The sequence below is a fragment of the Gossypium raimondii genome, chromosome 10 (genome assembly GCF_025698545.1).
Source record: "Gossypium raimondii isolate GPD5lz chromosome 10, ASM2569854v1, whole genome shotgun sequence".
Classification (NCBI taxonomy): Eukaryota; Viridiplantae; Streptophyta; class Magnoliopsida; order Malvales; family Malvaceae; genus Gossypium; species Gossypium raimondii.
The window spans coordinates 31,096,523-31,117,633 of NC_068574.1; the positions used below are offsets into that span (position 1 = coordinate 31,096,523).

At 34.2% G+C, this 21,111-nt stretch overlaps 1 protein-coding gene and 1 non-coding gene across 2 annotated transcripts; one reads left to right on the forward strand and one right to left on the reverse strand.

Annotated features, from left to right (window-relative positions):
- Window positions 1–488: 488 nt before the first annotated feature.
- On the reverse strand, window positions 489–5,961 carry LOC105777510 (NADH dehydrogenase [ubiquinone] 1 alpha subcomplex subunit 13-B). The gene is made up of 3 exons (XM_012600825.2): window positions 5,662–5,961; window positions 1,054–1,125; window positions 489–963 (listed from the first exon to the last, which is right to left on the reverse strand). Exons 1-3 carry the CDS (start codon window positions 5,874–5,876, stop codon window positions 819–821), a joined length of 432 nt encoding a protein of 143 aa, XP_012456279.1. The 5' UTR covers window positions 5,877–5,961; the 3' UTR covers window positions 489–818.
- A 7,002-nt stretch (window positions 5,962–12,963) lies between these two features.
- On the forward strand, window positions 12,964–13,069 carry LOC128034213 (small nucleolar RNA R71). Its single transcript, XR_008190344.1, has one exon. It is a non-coding gene; the product is annotated as a small nucleolar RNA R71 (small nucleolar RNA).
- Window positions 13,070–21,111: the final 8,042 nt, after the last annotated feature.

Consider the following 21,111-nt stretch of genomic DNA (forward strand, 5'->3'; position numbering starts at 1 on the left):
TAGAAATAGATCAATTTCGAACTTTTTTTTTTCGAACTTGAATTCTACGAGCTCAAAAATACGCTTGGAATTGATTTTTTAAACTAACTCATTTATGAGTCGGCCAAGCTTAAACATGTTTTGCTAACTTTATAGTTGCCATAATCAACATACATGACCGAAGGAATTGATTTTCTTTGATAAGTTTGTGTGCAAAATTCTATGCTTACAACTTCGATTTAGAATTCTTGACACTTACCCCGAAACCAATAGTGCAAATTTGAACGTTCGAAAAATATGGAATCACTTTGCCCAAACCATTTGAACTTTATATTACAAAAATAGTTTAACATGCCATATATATATCCGAATAATTAAATTGTAAGGATTTTGTGCCAAACTTTTAAAATTTTAACCTCTACTATTAAATTATTATTTGATCAATTAAATTTTACAAAACATTTTCCACCAAGGGAAAAAAAAACAGCTCAAATATAGTCCACCAAAAGTAGACACCAAAGAAAAACAAACTCAAATAAATTCCACCAAAAGTTGTTACAAACATCAAGAAGAGAACCTTATTACCCCCATCCGAACAGTGGGATGGCTTTCCAGCTATATTTCGCCAGCAATGGCAATGGCGAGTGTTAGCCTTCCATGCAGAAGACGTAGAAGGTAAAGAAAGAAAGAAAGAATCATATCCGGTATTGGTAATACTCTCCATACAGAAATAAGTTTCTTAATTTCCAAATCTTTTATTTTGCTTAATGTGAACAAGACCAAGCATCCATGAACTGAAAACAGCTCAACTGTGGACAAAGAGTTGATAAAAAAAGGTATCACCAAACTTCAGGGCGGAGCTCACCTGTTGCAGGGGGCATCCATCTCCCAGAATTGTATACATTTTCGCCTACTTTCCAACCAGGGACATCCTTCATCACTTCCGCTTCATACTCAAGATACTTCTTCCACTCTTTGACAAATCTAAAGAATGCAAGCAGGCAAACAAACATAGAAATAATCAATGCACTTTAGCTATGCAAAAGAATTGGAGTAACCTGGATCATCAAATACCTTTCATCTTCTTCAGCTTGAAGCACAGGCAATATTGCTCTACGTGCAGCAAACTTTTCTTCCTTCAGTGCCCTGCAAAATGTAAATATTTCAGGCCTTCTTTTCTAAAATGAAGATAAATTTGCATTTGGCATATCTATTCAATTTAGTTTACATATTAAAAACTACATTATGGCTAAGAGAATAGAAATAAAATTGCAGCACTGTGAAGTGTATCTAAAATAAAAAATTAAGAAACCCGGTCGTCAATGATCAACTATTAATTTAGATTTCAACATGCATTTCAGAAAACATCACTTCAAATAAAGAGAAAAGCAATCAATTTCTGTAGTGGAGCATCAGAGAAGTCCCCCTTCTATCAGCCAAAGGTTGGATCAAGTAAATAGAATTTGCCTCCTTGACAACAGCTCAGCATTGACTGTAGCCGATAGGGTTAGCCTTGTAAGTTCAAATGATACGATGCAACCAAACCATGTAGAGTTTGCAGTAAATCAATAGAATTATGGCCAATAAAGAAGTTAGAACTCTAGAAAATGTAGGTTACAAAAAACCTCTAGTTTCTCTCTCTAGTAGTTCAAAGAATATAATAAGAATAATAGTGTTTTCTATAAAGCTCACAACTTATCTATACTCAGATTTCTTGAAAATAAGGTTTATTTCTAGCCCTAGATTTAAACCCTGATCCTAGCCATCTATCTTACTAAGCTTTCTTGCAAATAAGTTTTATTCCGAACCCTAATCCCAGCCATCTATCATATGTCTAATAATTAATAGAAGACTAAAATAATAAAATAACAAAGTAATAAAGCTCCAGCATTGTTCACCCCAGCTTGGAAAACTTGACTCCAGCGAGAAAACTTTTACCACTTCAACCATAGTCCATAACATACACAACATCATCTATGTTGGTGCTACATTATGCAATATATATGTTGCCAAAACAATTTCACTTGTTAGGCAGAGGATGGTCAAATATTTTTTGTTGGTTAATGGTGCATAGAACCATGTACAGCAAAAATAAAAAACTTGTTAAGATTCCCAAGAAAGCTGATCACTTTTATCTCGACAAGGAGCTAAAAGTATCATCCCAGCCTACGAGGAAAAGAATAATAGCTCCATACCTTCATAGTGGTAAATATGTTTAATTAAGGCCACCACCATACCAAAAATCGATCTGTGAACCAAGCCATGCTTCAAGTAAATATCATGTAGATGCAATGCACTTCTTCCATTCAGGTTCAGTGCCAATATCCTCAAAAAATGGAGTCAAACCATCTTTCTTCAAATCCGTTTCTTCCTTCTTTGTGGATTGCCTTTAAATTGTCAAACACTGATTTAATACTATAATGAGCTTTCTGCAACACATCCTCCAAAAATAACTCCAACGTTGGAAAAGCCAACCCCAATACGTGAATAGTTGAGCAATTCGACTCTAAGAGAATCTGATATCCATTGTTTCACAAGATATTCTTCCTTTTCTGAGAATATTCTAGCACAATTCATTTCTCCTGAAACCACTAGAACCTGGTTTTCAACTACAGCTTTCAGAAACTTAGCTTTCACATCGAATGCAAGCAGTTTTTCTCTACAAACTACATCATTACACTGTTACTTGCCTCCAAGCTTTCCTGCTTTTTCTTGAGGTCAGCAATGACTTCTCCCTTGGAAGATTCTGTTTCAATTATAGAAACCAAAGCAGTTATTTTTACATCAAGCTATAATTTTATGGCTTCCCTACTAGATGCCATTCCAGAGTCATCAACCAACATTTGTTTTTTGCAATATCAAGAAGATTTCTGAACCACCTCCAATCCTCCCCTTGTTCTGAGGATTTGGTTGTCACCCCTGTATCCAGACAACCAAATATTCTCCTTTAACCGGATTCAAATCAATTTCTTCCCTTTCTTCAAGATATTCATCATAAATGGGTTCTAACATATCATAATCTTGCCCTGAAGCATGCATCATGCCATGAAAATCAGCAACTTCAACATGAGTTCCACCATTGTTTAATTCAAGGGCATGGACCAACCAGTCTGTCAACCCACCTTGTACTGCAAGGTTTGTGGATTCAGCATCATGAAAGAGGTTTTCTTCCTCACAAAAATCAGATTTATTAGCGAGACCATATTCCGATATGTCAAAATGGTTATAGGCACCTTCCAAAATTTCCATCTAGGTTTCCACTTATTACTGTTGCAGCCTAGCATAAACTACACATGACAATTCTTCAATTGCACGTCACATCACAGTTGCAGCCAATTTTGTTTTGTGACCCTAATTTCCTCATCCTTGACCTCTTGCACGTCCAACCATAGCTTAAAAGCAAATCCTTATATAAACACTAGGATCCAATTAGGCTACAACGCCAAAATTTAAGTGGTTTAGGGAGAAATATTAGTAAATAAATAGAATTAGGGCTGAGCAAACGAGTAAGAAATCAGTCAGACTAGGTCATAAAAAACCTCTAGTTTCTCTATATTATTTCAAAGAAAAAAAAAACAATGTTGTCTGTAAAGCTTATTATTTATCTATACAAGGCTTTCTTGCAAATAAAATTATATTATTAGCCCATGATTTAAACCCTAAATTAACAATCCAAGCCATCTGTCATAAGTCTGATAATTAAGAAGACAAAATAATAAAATAACACAATAGTAAAGCTCTTGCATCATGCAGCCTCAAGTATCAACTTTTATTACTACCTTAATTTAGCTCATGCTTTGATAGTTACACTATTTATCTTAAATAAATCAAAGGGAATCTAAATCATATCTCCAAAACAGAATAGATCTGAGCTTATTCGTTTTATGTTATTTCTCTAGTGCATGCAATTTCGGCTATGTCTCTTTATCAAAAAGATCAATTCAACAATTGATGCATAGAGAATCTCAAACTTCCCCAACCCTTGCGTAAATCATAGATTATCCATGAATGGCTTGCTAAATGGAAAAGGTACACCATCTTGCCTAAAAGTGCCCGATCTGGATAAGCTATAGCACCTAATTGCATCAAGTTTCATTTTTCCAACCCTTGAACATGAAAAGGAAAACTCATATAATTCATGCTTAAATCTGGAAGCCTCATTGCCCAAAGAGTCCAAGATGGTCACAAATCAAGAAAATGCAAAAAGCCAACCAAATCGTGCAGTTTATTTACCACCCAATATTATTGGAATTAGTACCTATAATCCTGCAGTCTGGAAATAACCCCAAATACCTATGCTCAATGCAACATATAATGTGGTTTGAAGTGAAATCTGAAAATGATTCCTTTCCAACACAATTAAGCATTAGAATCAATACTAGTGCCTAGAGTACACCTAGCGCCATTGACAACACTGCTTTAAAATCAATAAGCAACAATTTGAATGACCATTCAAGCACTCTTACTTATTACTCTGAGACCAACAATTAGAAGATCAACAATTCATCATCAACGCATAAAAGAGTATCATATTCAGATATAATCTCCCCTATATTAAATGCACATGCTAGTTTCAATAAATCTCTAAATCCTTGTTGACATTTCAGGTTTAAATGCTACAAAATGTATGGATATACTATGAATGTCAGCAAATTACTAAAATAAGAAAATAGATAGGCTCTTGAAATTTTCATGCATTGCCCATATTTCATGACCAAATAATAGCACCACCAGCAAAATGTTGTATCTGAACATATCTTTCCTTTTCCCTCTCCTACCAGCTTCTTCTTAGGGTACATAATAAATACCATTTGAAAGAACCGACAACCCTTAACCGATTGTTTTGCCTTGTGAAATTACTAACAAAATACAAAAATAAGTAAATAGGCAGACTCATGAAATTATCACGAAGAGTCCATGTTCAGGAACAAATAATAACTTTTCTCAGGAAATTATTTATCGGAACTTTGCTTTTCCTTTTCCCCTTCTACCAGCTTCTTCATAGGTTACATGAGACAAAGCCATTTGAAAGAACCAGGAATACTTTGCCATGTGAAATACTAAATTAATTACTAAAATCAGTACATAGGTAGACTCCTGAAATTACTAAACTCCGATATAGGCAGGCAGCAGGCTCATAACTCATCATGCATTGTCAATATGATAGAACCAAATAATAATACTGTCAGCAAACCATTGTATCTCAACCATCTTTCCTTTTCCACTCCCATCAAACTTCTTCAGAAGATATATACTAAAAGCCATTTGAAAGAACCAGAAAATATGAACGAAATATGATACCAAGAATCAGCAGAATCCTCCACATTTCCAAGGCACATTTGATATAAAAAATTAAATTAAATCTATCCAATAAACAAGGACAGATAAAGACCCATATATAAATTAAACAACAGACTAAGATCTAACTCCAAGCTCCATAATAAGATAAAAAAGTCTTCAATCCCATCAAAAGCTGTCTATCTAATAAAAGAGGTAAGAGCAAATATACATATATCATAATGAGTTCATAGAAATCATTTCAAGCAACCCAATAAACGAACAGATTAAATATACAAAAATACTATCAATGAAAACTGAAAAAAAAAATGAAAACCTAGATTAGAATATGACGAAAAGAAGGGAAAATTAAGGATTTTTCCAGAGAGAATAAAAAGAAAGGACCTGCGGATCTTGTTCCCTTGGCCGACTTGGTACATCCCATACGAGAAGGCACCAAAAGCAGCTAGAAAGATAGCCATAGCACTTGGGCCCTTGTTGGGTATCCGACGGGCGTACCTGACGGGGGCGAACCCACCCGGAGGAGGCCCATCTTGGAGAAGTGGCATGTCCTTCACACTCGCCATTCCTGGCTTCTTCCTTATCACTGCCTCAGTCATTTTCCCTTGTTTTTCTGTAGTTCTAGAGAGAGTGTGTGCAAATTGTAGAAAGTGGTGGTGGCGTTATAGAGGGGGGTTGTTTATTTGAGCTTGGGTCCGTCTTCCGCTACGCCACTTGGTGGGCTTATTTCCAAGTGCAGGTCTGTATAAGGTATAATGACAAATTTAGTTCTTTAACTTTTACACAATTATTCAATTAGGCCCTTACTCTTTTATTTGAAGCAAATTGACCTTCAATTTTTCATTACTCACGCACTATTTTATCTTACATGTAAAGCTAGCGAATGATTTAAAAATTATATTGAATATTAAAAATTGGAAGTTAAAAATTTCATAAATAAAATTATAATTCAAAAATTTATGAAAAATGCTCTTTAAAATTAAAAAATTATAAAAAAATCAATCCAAAAAATGCAATTTTTTTTCAAATTTGTAAGAGAAATGCAAAATAATTTTATGTTTTTAATTAAAATTTTAAAAATTCCAAAATTATGAAAAAAAAAAAAACATTCAAAGAAAAAAATCTTTTTACTTTTTATAATATATAAAGTTAATTTCAACTTAAAATAAAGATTCTTTTTCTAATTTCTAATGAGAGTGGTTAAAGAATATCTTTTCTTGAAAAATCATAACTCCTTAAATTTCATCATTAGTCCTTGTACTTTGCTAAAGCTATAGATTTAGTCTAGTACTTCAATTTGATTACTTTAGTCATGTTCTTTTTAAATTAGTCGATTTTAATCCTCTCGCTTTTGGCTTTTGAAATTTTAATTTTCATCTAAATAGTAGCAAGTAAATTCATTTGGTTAAATTCAATTACTAGTTTTATGTTATAAGTACGATTGTAAATTTAGTCCATATTTTCTAATTAGATCATTCTAAGTCCTTATACTTTTCAAATTTTATATTTCAATATTGATACAAATGAAAGTCATTAATCCATTACTTAGATTTTTAAGGAGTAATATGTAAAATAACAAACCAACATGGCACTACATATATAATAATATATTTGCTCCATTAGATTTTGAAAATAGTAGAAATTATGGTGCATTTGTTTCACAGAAAATTACTTATGATTTCTTTTTTGCGTCTTTTTGTGTTTGTTCTATGGAAAACCACTCCGTCAAGTAAAAAAATCATGTAAATTGACTTACCCTTTTGAAAAGCATAATCATTATCCGAAAAAAGCTCTTTTATGAAGAATTTTATTGTTATATAAAAATTAACTTGAATCAAGCCTAATATTATTATATTATTATTAATTTTTAAAAAAATTAATAATAAAATATTATAGTGTTCAATATTATTAAACATACATATTTTATTATTTATTTACTAATATAGGAATTTATTAATATAATAATTGAACTTGAAAATTAGACCTTAGATTGAAAATTGGGTCCAAGAACCCAAAACTGAGACTAAGACCCAATAACTAGTCGAATTGGGTCTGGTATGTGAAACCGGGCCGATGGTCCAACCGATGGCAGGACTGAACCGGTCGGCCAGTCACTGGTCCGAACCGAATTGGCTCGAGGTGCTGTGAGGGTGTCGCACCTACGACGACACCACTAAACACGATGATTCTGGCGGTGGTGATGATGACATTCTGTGGTCGATGAGTGGTCCTTTGGCAGTTGAGCAGTGGAGGAATCACACTCCTACTACTGAATATTGGAGGAAAATAAACTGAAATACTTGAATAACATAAATAAACTCTTGAATCAAAACTAATTTCAAGAGGCAAAACAAATATAGTTATGAAAAGCCGAAAAGAAAACAATCTAAATCTATTTCTAAACTACTAAGGGTTTTGAAGGCGTTTAGGACAACTTGGTTACATCAATCCCTTAATGTCTTATTTATATAAATGTTAGTAGCCCAAATTAGGTCTTTTGCACGTCCTAGGTCTTCTTATAAAGTTGATTGTGCGAACGAAAATAACCCCAAATTACTTGGGTAGGACATCGACCTGTGTCGTGCCACACCATGTCTGTGGCACGGCACGGCACCCAAAATCCGTCTTGTGTCATTCATTTTTTTCTTTGACATCCCGAAAAGCTTGTACATCACTCGTCCTTTGCTTCGACATCAATTGAGCCTTTATATCTTCATCCTACACACTCAATTAAGCATATTAGCACAACCTAAGGCCCGTGTCGACCTATTGGGTCACAACACTTATAAAATGTGTTAAAAAAATTTATTTTACTAATATTTAATCCTAATGCCTAAGTACTGAAAACATAATATCAAATCCTAAATTGCATAGAAAACAAGTTCCTTAAGTGTAGAATCGACCTAAATTTACTACTATATTTGACGGCAAATCAAATACCCCCACACTTAAATCTTTGTTTGTCCTTAAGTAAGCTAAACAAAACAAAAATAAAGACAAAAAAATAAACTAAAACAGAAAACAAGAAATAAACATGCAAAGAAAATAAAATGTACTTGAGCTAGCTTGATATACAGGATTGGATCAGAGCATCAACACTAGAAAGATTTGCCTAAATATGTAACTTTAGCCAAAAATTTAAATAATTCAAAGTTATTTACACCTAAACGATTAGTTCAATAAATTACAAAGAAAACAAGTAAAAAAAAATAAATATAGAGCTCTATCAAAATGTATATATGAATATAGTATTTATTTTTGCAGGGTATAGTTAGTTCGAATATTTTGTTCCTACTCAGTTTATTTTTGTCCATGCTTTGAACTCTAATGCAGTAATATTTCCCTGATAATCCTTTATGATTTTTTTTTATTTGTGCCAATACAACTGAGATTTTTCTTGGACACTTTTTATGAGGGTTATACTGGTCATACTATATCGTTTCAATAATCATGGATTTTACCGAGTAATTTCTTTTTAATTTGAGCATCCTATACTTCTACAAATAAATTACCTATTCAGTATCTACCTTTATCACTTGGTATATATATATTTCCTATCTACGTCTAATAAACTAAACTAATTAGTCTAAATATAAACAATCTAAATTATTCAATTTCAAAGTTAAAATTACAATTTAAACAAACAACCTAAGTACATGCTCCTCACCAATCACTTGTTTTTTTTTATAAGCTTAAGAACACATGAAATTAAAAATTTAAACTACTAAAAATAAAGAAAAGAAAATAACTGAAAAGAAAAATTTTAAAATTTTCCTTAGTCACCCCTACACTTTATTCAGCACATTGCCCCTAATGTGCAACTAAAAATATAAAGGAAAAAGGTTACACGATTGGCGTGGTAGGTGCAACTCAATTGGTGAGACTACTCCTCATTTTGGTTTTAGCTTGCAATGGTAGTACCGTAAAAAATTGTGGGACTCCTAAAAAGAAAAATTAACAACACACAAAATACATATAGAAAATAATAAATCCTAACTAATTAAAAACAAAGCAAAAATTAAAAATCATCCAAGAATAAAAATAGAGTACAAAATAAAAATGTTCAAAATTAGTGGGCTCAGATTTCGACTCCTCCATCATCTAGGCCTTGCCCTTATCGGCCCCCACCGATGTTTTTGTAGCTCACCTTCTCGAAATTTGGGTCGGGCTGTGCTGGCTTAGGTCACAGATCACCACTCCCTTCATCGATTAGCGGTTTGGTTTAAATACTAGATCATAGTTCGATAGTGTGATTGAGGTCTCTTCCTCCTCCTTATCCTCATCCTTGTCATCATTAGCACCCTCCTCACTTGGCAGTGAGAACCTCTCGAACATATCTGGGAGTGGTGCTGGTCTGGACCACCTATTTTGTTCTGCAATGCAGATCAGAATGTCTCCTATGTCTTGTATCCATTGGGCCTACCACTTTGATATCGACATGTCTGTAAAACCCGTCCTTTTTGACCTGTGTGCTTTACCTTTTATCTTTATCAGCCCCTGGAGGTCGCTCCTATGCTTCATCCTTTACTCCTATTCCTGATTTTGTTTGCGTTGGAACTCAAGGAACTAGCCATATGAGTTATCTCCAATCACGCTCCTCACGAGTCTCACAAATGGCTTGATCGGTGACATAAAGACATCGGCTCAGTGAAATAGAAAAATAATTAGATGCAGGAACTACATACTTTGCTTTCGGTGTCGTATGCAGTTAAGCATCTGCTCGTAGATCCAGTGGCCTACATAGATTTCATCTTTATGTAAAATTGAATAAAGCATAATCGCTCGATATACGGTAACATCAGAGGCATTATGGGTCGTCTCTAGGCGAGTGTAAATAAATTGTATCCACATTTTGGCCATCAGGAACATGATGGTCGTATTGAATTTTAGTGGCACCTCCGAGTTTGAATGTCGAGTCCACTTGCAATGTCCCTTCGTCAAATAATCAATAGTACCCTCCATGTCAAATTCTTCAAATGTGAATAAGTCTAAGGTATCTAAATAATTGTGGGTATAGTATATGGCATCATAGTACTAGCAAATATCTCGAGGTGGAATCGACACCTCTTTGCCTCAGACAGTAACCTGGGTGATCGTCTCACCTCGCTACTTGCGATTCTACTTATCTTTTAGATAGACATAAAATTCATAAACTGTAGTGTTAACCGCCAGTTGGGTTGGGGTTGCCTAAAATTTATTCCAACGGTGGGATCATACTAGATCCCTTATCTCGTCGCAGACAGACATGGTGGGATTCAACCTACACTCTTGTATAAATGAACTTCCATTCATCTAAAGGAAAAATCATTAGACTTTTACTTGTTGTTTTTGCGGTGCCATTTTCAAATTAAAGTAAAATAACAACTAACCCAAATGATAAAAATGATAAAAATCAAGTTTAGAGTATGATACCTCGGTTAGTTGTCAATGAACCCCGGATCTTGATAAATGTGGTATATAACAAAATAACAGATGAAAACTAAAATGAAAAGAGAAGAAGAATAACAGATGAAAACTAAAATGAAAAGAGAAGAAGAACACTTACTTATGTGAATCAAAGGTTGGAATTGTGAAGAATCAGAGCTCGATAGTGGGAAAGACGTGGGGCGGCTTTAAGAGGATGTTTTCACTCTTTCGGGTTGTTTTAGTTGTATGATTTTATGCCTAAAACTGGTGACTATAAATATATTTTTAACGGGTTTCTGCCTGAACGACTCAATTTTAGTTGAAAAATAGACGTGTTGCGTCACAGGTTATGCTTGTCCGGACACAACGCCTTAAATTACCCCATTTCGCTTTGAAATGCTCTTGTCACGCCACAGCTTGTGTATGGAGTGACACAACCCTCTAACATTAGGTGCCTTTGCTTTGGAGAGCTTGTGTCCTACCATGGCCTATGCATGGTGCCACATGACATTGTCCCCACCCCTTCGGGATATGTCGATGTTCTTCGGTCATCCGTTTTCATCCCTGTTTAGCTTCTTTTCGTCCCGTTACATCCAAAAACCTGAATCCTCCTAATTCTAACATGTAATTGCACTATAATTGTCTTAGAATCTAACTACAAACTAGAAATTGAAACTAATTTATAAAATTTTGCAAATTTATTAAAGTTCAATGGCTGATACTAAGTCGTGCTATCGAACGTGTCCAACAATTCTCTAAACTTCACCATTGACTTCAATTGTCATTCACACCCATCTCGACTCTTCCAATTGCTCTTTTTTCCACCAGAGTCTTATCATTTATCTCGTCCTCTTCTCTTATTAGTACCTATACATGCACAACTCGGGAATTGCCTCCAATCTAGGCCGTTATGGATTAAATTAAATAACACGTAACATTCCTCCTTAAGTAACTCCTGACTTTGGGAATTACGACCACATTTAAACACTTCTAGTTCGTCATCGATTTTTATAACAAGCTTGTTTCATTCAAAGTCGATAATTAATTTAGAAGTGGCCAAAAATGGCATACCCAACAAAATGGAGATTTCCCAATCTTCCTTATAGTAGAGAACTACAAAATTGATGGGGATTACGAATCCCTGTACCTTGACCAATATATCCTCAAGCACACCTTTTGGGTGCACTAAGATCCATTGGCTAATTATAATGTTATCGATGTGTTTTTCAACTCTCTAAGTCTAAGTTTTAGATAAATTGATAGGGGTATCAAATTTATACCAACCCTTAAAATACGAAAGGCTTTATTACAATATCGATCCCCTATCCCAATTAAAATCGTATAGCTACCCGAATCTTTTAATTTTGGGGGATCTTTGTTATGCTGTGAGTTGAAATTACTAGATTAGGTACAAATTCGACTATCTCCTCGATCAGCTCTTGATGTGTAGCTTCTTCTTCTTCTTTCATGAGTTCATCATCTTCTTTTAAAATTTTCTCCTCTTTATGGATGGGCTTGGTTGGTGACTTCAGTTTCTTGCCCGATTGCACTACGATCGCCTTAACATGCTCCTTTCTATATCTCTGAGGGTTGTTCTCCGTAATGCTAAGGGGACTCTGACCATTCTGGTTTTGAAACATTGACATTAATTGACTCATTTGGCCGTAGAGGTTATCCATTTGGGATTCGAGTCATCCATATGTAGCTTGGACTTGCCAAATATCTATTTTTATTGTTTGCATCTCCCCTTCTAGTCGACTGAATATTTGGCCACATGTAGCGTAGTTATTTCCCATGAATCATTGTTGAAACGGTGGAGGCTGGTGATGAGGGTTTTTTTGAGTTTGAGCTTCATTCGTGCCTCATAGGTAACCTCCATACTTGATGTTCGAATGATCCCTCCAACCGGGATTGTAAGTATTTGAATAAGGATTTCTACCCTTATTACCTATGTAACATGCCTCCTCTGTTTGGCTTTCCAATTGTGGCTTTGCTCTCGTCGTCTTGACTGCTGTTTCCAAACAGTTAAGCTTTTCTAAGATTCATTGGAATCTATCATCGTCAACTTCGTCCTTCACTGCTTTCACCGCTAGAGGCTTCGATTGGTACATAAATATCTCATTGGGCCATATGTATGAATTCATGGCCATATCTTCAATGACTTTATAGGCTCGTTTGTACATATAAAACATGAGAGATCCATCAGATAATCTCTTTAGGTTAGATCTAATGTGTTCATCAACACTGTTATAGAATATTTGGATCTAGAGCCACACTTGCAGTCCATGGTGTGGACATTTTCTTAACATCATTTTGAAACGCTCCCATGCCTCGTACAGGGTCTCACCTTCTTATTGTTTAAAGTTTGTAATTTCCCGCCGAAGTTGAATGGTTCGACTAATCGGGAAAAAATTATGGATAATTTTTTTCGTCAGATTGTTTTATGTAGTAATGGAACCAGTTTCTAACGAGTCTAACCAATCATTCGTAGTATCACATAATGAAAATAGGAATAACCGGAGACATGCCGCATCGTCGGATACCTCATTATATTTGAAGGTGTCGCATTGTAACACCTTAAAATAGGGCATAAGAGTTTTAGGGGTATTTTAGGAATTTTAGCCTTAGAACATTTGAAATTTTGCGACATGGTTTATCAGTAATGTTTTCAACTCTAGTTTTTAGAAAATTAAATGAATTTTGAAAATGGTGTTTAAAATATTATTAATTTTTAAACAAGGACTAATTTGTAAAAGGGTCTAAATTATAAGTTTTTAACAGGCAATTAAACCAAAAACTTTAAAACGCCCTATATCTTCCCCCACCTAGTTTCATTTTCACATTAGTTTTCTTCTCCATCATTCTTGTGCCGTCCTTTGCATCCCAAGATCCTATTCACCAAGTTTTGATTCCCAAACTTAGTTCCATTGATTTCTTTCATCCTCATAGCATTAAATCTCCATAGAGTTCCATAGAAAAACACCTAAAAACACCATTGATTGTGTTATCTCTCAAGTTGTGGGTTTTCTAATTTTTCAACCAAAAGCTTATTTTTCTTCCCTCGAAGGTAACAATTCATCTTTTTATTAGTTTTAAATGTTATCTAGTCTTTAAAACTGAGTTTTTAGCCATTAAATCGCATATTACAAATAATAGCCGAAAATTGGGTCATTAATGATGAATTTTGGGATTTTGAATAAAAAAATGGTTTCGAAGTGTTTTTCAATTATTTTTGACATGATTAAAAGGTTTTTAAACTTACTTTGAAGTTCTGTTAAAGAATTATTAAGTTTTAATGATTTTTTGTTAAATTGCCATGAACATGTCAAAAGTTTTGATACCATGAATTGGGTAATTTTGTGTAGTTTAAAGGTTGATAATCAATCGTAAGTAAATAATTAGGTGAATGAAATTTGTTTCAGGAAAAAATATCAAGCATAGACTGGGATATTCAAATTTTAAGTTTTCTATATCGAAGGTTTCGGTCAAAAGAGAACCTAGCTTAGGCTTGTGTTTTTGGATTTTTTGATGTGAGTCTTTGGCTGAATGCTGATTGTGTTGTTATGTGATTTACTTTGTTGAAGTTTTGGAATGGATAAGACCTTTTACGAGTAGAGGTAAAGGTAAGGAAAAGCTAGTTTGAGCTTTCGGCTTTTCGGCGAAAGCATAATTGGTGAGTGTTTGGAATAATTTCCTGTAGACATGATTCAATGCATTATTTGAGAATTTAGTAGTAGCCTAAACCCATACTCTAAATTTCGAGTGTAAGCTTTCTCATACTCATGAATTTATATGTGAAAATGTGTTGTTAATTTGTGGATTATAATGTGACATTATGATATGTGTGATGTGTGTAATAAGCTTATGATAGCTATTGTGAAAGAGTTCATTGTTGGCATGATATACGTCCATATGATAGTGAATATTTTGTGCTTATAATGTGATTATGCTGAGATAAAGTGCAGCAAATGGTAAGTAAATGTGTGTGTTAATAACATATATTTTGGCCTTTTGAACCTTAAGACCATTGGATATAGTTGGCATGCCATAGGATTGTGAGTACTTACCATATGTATATGTGATTTGGGTGTTGAGGCCGTGGGAAATGTTAGAGAGATAAGAGAATATGAGCTAAACTTCATTCAATGGGACATGTTTGGTGTGTTGGAGAATGTTAGCTTTATGCTTCACTTTTGGGACATGTTTAACTTTATGAGTCTATGTAGTGTGTTGGAGATCCATGTATCCAATGAGTGGTGATAGTGCCCACTTTTACGTTTCATAGCTCAAGTGCCAAATTATCTCAAACTATCATAAAATATGAATATGTGTGTGTTGTGATATGTGACTATTATAGAAATTATCTATAAATATAATTGTATGTATTGTGATTTATGCGTAATTGTTATGTGATTATATGTGTAATGTGATATATGCTTAAAAGTGAATATGATTACCATGTAAATGAACTGGTAAATAAAACACGAGTAATATGACACTAGAGTTGGAACTGTTTAGGTTGTGCTAAATGGATGTTTCGTTAATGCTTGATGAACTATTTGCATGGTAGTTGTTCTAGACATTCACTGAGCTTGTTGAGCTCACATGCTCCTTTTAAACCTTTGTAGAGTAGTTAAGTGCTGGTGTGAGCAATGTGGTTCCGAGGGGTGATCCAAGCAAGTCCATTTCACTTTTCTTAGGTGTTTATTGTTTATTCAGTTATGTTTTGGGAATAAGACAATGTGGTAGACTTTGTGCTGGTTTTTGCCATGATGTTTTGGACATTACATAGCTTAATTGCTCTTAGGACTTTGATATTTAAATTGTGTTATGTTGATTACTACTCGAACTGATTTTCGATGTTGATATGTTTATGTGGTATTGCAATAGTAGCATGATGAATTGGTACAAGTTGGAATGATCTATGTGCTTATGTATGTTGTATTTTTCTAGTATGAATGATCATTCCAACTTGTACATAAGCACATAGATCATTCCAACATGTATCAGTATTCGTGTGTTAAAAATAATACCTCTGTGATTTTGAAATGTGCAAAAAGTTAGAATCGTAAATTGGTCTCAATACCATATCATGAGTATCGATACTTGGGATAAAATTACCAATATTTTTTCAGTGATACCAATAATTTTCATGACTTTGATTTTTAACGAGAAATAGTAAGTAGTTTTGGTATCGATTTTCCAATTGGTATTAATACCATCTAAAGGAAATATCGATACCATTGTTATAATATCGATACGTACATGACTTGCTTTGGTATTTTTTTCTAAGTGGTCCTAAATCAGGTTTAATTGATGTCATAAGCTCATTTAATGTAGATTTTGCATGTTATATTGATAATTAGTATATGTCTGATTTAAAATTTGTGTAAGTGCCAAGATAAAAATATGTTTGCATAAAATGTGACAATGCACAGTAGTGTAAAATCTTGTTACTCGGACTCGACGACCGGGCCGAGTATATGGTGTTACATTTGGTGGTATTAGAGCTCTAGGTTCAATAACGCTGAGACTTAAGTGATTGTTGTGTGTTTAGCGTTTTGAAACTAGCGAGTCTAAATCTCTTTGATTTCTTGAAATTGTTGATATAACTCTGATTGAGTGGCATGAGATTGCTTGAAATAATTTTTTGAATTACATGTGGGGTAGGAATGGAAACACATTGCCTTAATCTTGAAGTTTGCTTGCAGGAGCGAGACTTGGATCATCTCCTCACCACTCACACCTTTTTCTTGTTTATTTATTTGTTTGTATGTTAGATTATTAGATATGCCTCCTAAACGTGTTAATGTTAGAGCTACTGCTCAAGAGGATGGTACATTCTTTGCACCTTCTGTGCCACTGCATAGAGTGAACATACCTGATGAGGGTGTAGGCCCTCTGATGGAAGCTATGATTGGAGCATTTCAGCGAACTGCTGATGCTAACCATGCTTCTGCACCTGCCAATCTTGTGGCTGTTAACTGAGCGTTGCCGCTTGAATTTCTTTGGGCGTTGGGTGGTAAGGAATTTTCTGGGATAAAAGGTATTGATCTTACCGTAACTGAGTATTGGTTGAAGTGTGTTGAAAGGATCCTCGAGCAGATGTCCTGTTCTAACAAGGAGAAATTGGGTTGTGTTGTGTCTTTACTCGACGGTGAGAATCATCATTGGTGGAATACGATTAGAAGAGGTACTATTACTGATCATTTGACTTGGGGATATTTTCTTGAGGTTTTTAAGAGGAAATTTATGGGCGAGTAGTATATAGAGGCTCGTAAGCGTGAGTTTTTAGATTTTGTTTAGGGAGATTTGTTAGTGGCTGGTTATGAGGCTGAGTTCATACGACTTAGTTAGTATGATCTCGAGATGGTACTTACTGGCAGGGACCATTGTAAGAGGTTTCGATTTGGGCTTAATCGTGAGATTTAGGTTTACTTGGTAGATCATGTTTGATGAGTTAGTTGAGAAAACCAAAACAATTAAAGAGACTTTGGCTGAGCCACCTCATTTTGTGGTAACTGAATTAGGTAAAAGGACTTCTGATGGTGCATCTGGACGACCGTTGAAGAAAAGACATGATATTCAGGGTTTTGATGGAGTCCACGGCACAAGTTACGACCAAGTTAATATGGGCAGCAAGATAGTGTTGTAGTTAGTACTAGTGGTTCGTCGGGTTGTTTTGGATGGCCGTTTTGTACACATTATGAGCATAGGCATTCTGGTGGGTGTCGTAAGTTGACAAGAGGATGTTTTAAGTGTGGTTTAAAGGAACATTTCTGAGGGATTGCCCAAATAGAGTAGTGGTTTTGCGCAAGTAGCTGCGCCTGCTAGAGGCCATGGTCGTGGTAAAGCTAATGGGAATTCGGTTGGGCTACGAATTGTTGCTCATATTGTTGCTACACAAGTTGATTCTGGAGGTCTAGCTCGGGTTTATGCTATTAGGGAGCCACAGGATCAAGATTTGAATGTCAAGATTGTGGGTATTTTGTCTTGTGATCAATTCTTTTATTCTCGTTGGTAAATTTAGGTTTTACACCTTCGTAAATTTTAAGTAATTTAGCTAATAAGTAGAGAATCTCGATAGGGACTAATGAATTAGGAAAAAAGGTTATGAGTTCTGTAAACGAGAGTGTCGTAGTCAGTAAAGGAAACTATTAGCAAAATTACTGTAGAATAGTTCGTGGTATTGAATAGAGTCATTAAGGAAAGTAGTAGGAAGATAGGGAGGATAGGAACCAGAGTGCGGAGCGAAAGTATGATGATCAATTTAGAAGTAGAAGTAGCAAATTTTGTGATTAAGCAAGTAACGTGTTAGCAGGAAATTTCAAGGACGGAATTATTTTTAGAGGGAGAGAATTGTAACACCCCAAAGAAGGGCTTAAGAGTTTTAGGGGTATTTTAGTAATTTTGCCTTAGAGCGTTCATAATTTTGCAACATGGTTTATTGATAATGTTTTCAACTATGATTTTGAGAAAATTAAATCAATTTTTGAGAATGGTGTTTAAAAGATTATTAATTTTGAAACAAGGATTGAATACTACTAAGGGATTTAGTCACTTTTGTTATTCATAATCTGAATCTCAATTGAATAAATCATTTGAAGAACAAGATCAACTCGAAAGAGAAAAGATAATTGAATAATCGTGGATTGAATATCGAATAAGGAACTGAGTAGCAAATCACTTGATTGAAGTAAAGAAATAAATCAAATGCAAAGGAAAATCAACAGAAATACTTGAATCATATAAATAAACTTTTGAATCAAAATTGATTTGAAGAGGCAAAAGAAAATAGTTATGAAAAGCCGATAAAAAATCTAAATCTATTATTAAACTACTAGGGTTTTTGAAGGCGTCTAGGATGACTTGGTTACATCAATCTCCTAATGTATTATTTATATAAGTGTTAGCAGCCCAAATTAGGTCTTTGGCATGTCCTAGATGTTCATATAAAGTTGATTGCGTGAACGAAAATAACCTCGAATTACTTGGGTAGGACGTCAACCTGTGTCCACATCACTCGTCCTTTGCTTCCGCATCAATTGGGCCTTTATATCTTCATCCTACACACTCAATTAAGCATATTAGCACAATCTAAAGCCTTTGTTGGCCTATTGGGTCACAACACTTATAAAATGTGTTAAAAAGCACTTATTTTACTAATATTTAATCCTAAGGCCTAAGTATTGAAAACATAATATTAAGTCCTAAATTGCATAGAAAATAAGCTCATTAAGTGCAGAATTGACCGAAATTGACTACTACATTTGACGACAGGTCCAAAGGGCACTTATTATCAAGAACTATTTTAAGTTTCTCATAGCTTAGGACAATCGTCATGTTCCTTTTTCATTCCTTATAGTTATATCAGTTCAGTTTGTTTTCAGTGAGTATGTTTAATAAGGGAGTTGATGACATTTTTGAATTGAAAATAAAAGATTCATAAATTAATATCTCTATATTAAGCAAATATTTGAAAAAGTTTTGCAATATTACGATATGCATTAAGATGATGCATGTGTCTTAAATTAAACCTTGAAATGATTTCTAAGCTATTGTAACAATAATTCGTACACCAATTAAATCAAGTCATCGTAGGGTGATCATGATCAACTAGTAAGAACTTGAATTTTCATCCAATTAGCACATAAACCTAATTCCTTAGGCATTCATATGTACTAATAGTCATGTAATGTTTCTCTATCTTTCTAAATTAGGTAGAGCTCCATAATGAGTTACTTAAGTAGAAGATATTGAGTTTATAACCATCAACTCAACATCTATCGCATCATGCACCACAAATGAATCATCGTGGGACAATCTCATCGAGTAGCATTCCGTGAATAGTTGTCCTCTTTGAAGACATAACTTCTTGCTATATCATATGATAATACCTACCATAGAGGCTGGTCCAATTATCATAAGATTTGAAGAGAGTTCTAGTTACTTTCAGGAATTCTCCTTAGGGAGATCCACATGACATTCCTACTGTGGGGTAGTTAAATTGTCATGCCATCAAAAGAGACCATTGGTGGAGGCCGTAGGTCTTGCTTAGGGACCTTCTATCACTAAATATTTTAAAAAACATGCAAGTTTTTAATGTTCATTTTCAATCATGAATGATCAATATATGCATGACAAATACATGTGGCATTCTTATTTCATATATGCATGAACATACATTTGTAGTCATATAAATATCATCATGCTTATCTCATAAAAATAAAAGCATAAAATTAAATTACTTTGACCAGCCAAAGTTTCTATGATTCTGATTGCCTCTCGACACGTGACACGCAAACGTTGGAACCAAGAGAAATAAACACTAAACCAAGAATCAATCAAATGCTAATCACTATATCTACAAGTGTGACAGGTCAGTTGTAATATTTATAGTGTCTAATGGAACACCGGAGTATTCCAAGGATCGAACCTAAAAGAGTCAGCGATTTAATGATTTCTATTCGACAAGCATGCAAGAAAGGATTCTAGCTAGCTACTTAATAACTTCTATATTACAATAAGTCATGCAAGTGGTCAAATACACTAATTAACTACCTAGAAATGGAAAAAGACTAAATTGTAAACTAAGTAAAGTATAAAACTAACAAATACGATAACCGACAATGGTTGGTTGATTTCTATGTTGTTAGTTAACCTTTGAATTAGGGATCTAAACCACTTAAACTCCTAAATTGGTTCCATTTTACCTCTTGGCCTCAACTTTACTAACTTAGACAAATTAGTTCGGTTTATCTTTCGACCTCACCAACTAATCCTAGACTAACAAATTGGTGCTCGATAAGATCTACTCTCGGTCTCACTTATCTTGATTTTCCCTTAGGGGCATCAATCCTAAGTTTTTAAGTGTATTCGATTTACTCTAGTTTTTATGATTTAATCCCTGTACCAAAAACTAACTAAACGACACTTCCATCAACCAACCACCTAAGGTTTAGCTAGTCTTACTCATTTCTAAGCCAAAAATAAGAAATAATTTAAACAATGAAAGTATTAACTTAAACTTAAAGAGAAATGAATAAAAAACCCAAGATTTCTTGCAAAAGCTTGGAGAGCACAACAACAAAAGTAAGATGGATGAATAAAAATACTAATGCTATGGTTTTTAACAAGTGAAAAGAAAGAAAAGTTGACTGATATTAAACTGTGACTAAAATGTGATTGCAAAAGATTTTAAGGTGATGAACATATAAATGAACCTAAGCTATAATAAAAAATAACTTAACTGACTAAGAAAATGCAAGGAAAATAAAGAAGTTGAAAAAAAAACTAAATCCTACATCTATGGAGAAGAAAACTACCCTCAAACTAAAATAAGAGATGAAAGAAAATCTAAACTAAAAAGCTCTCCTCTCTTTTCTCAGCCAAAAGAAGCTTTTAATATCTGATTACAACCCAAAATTT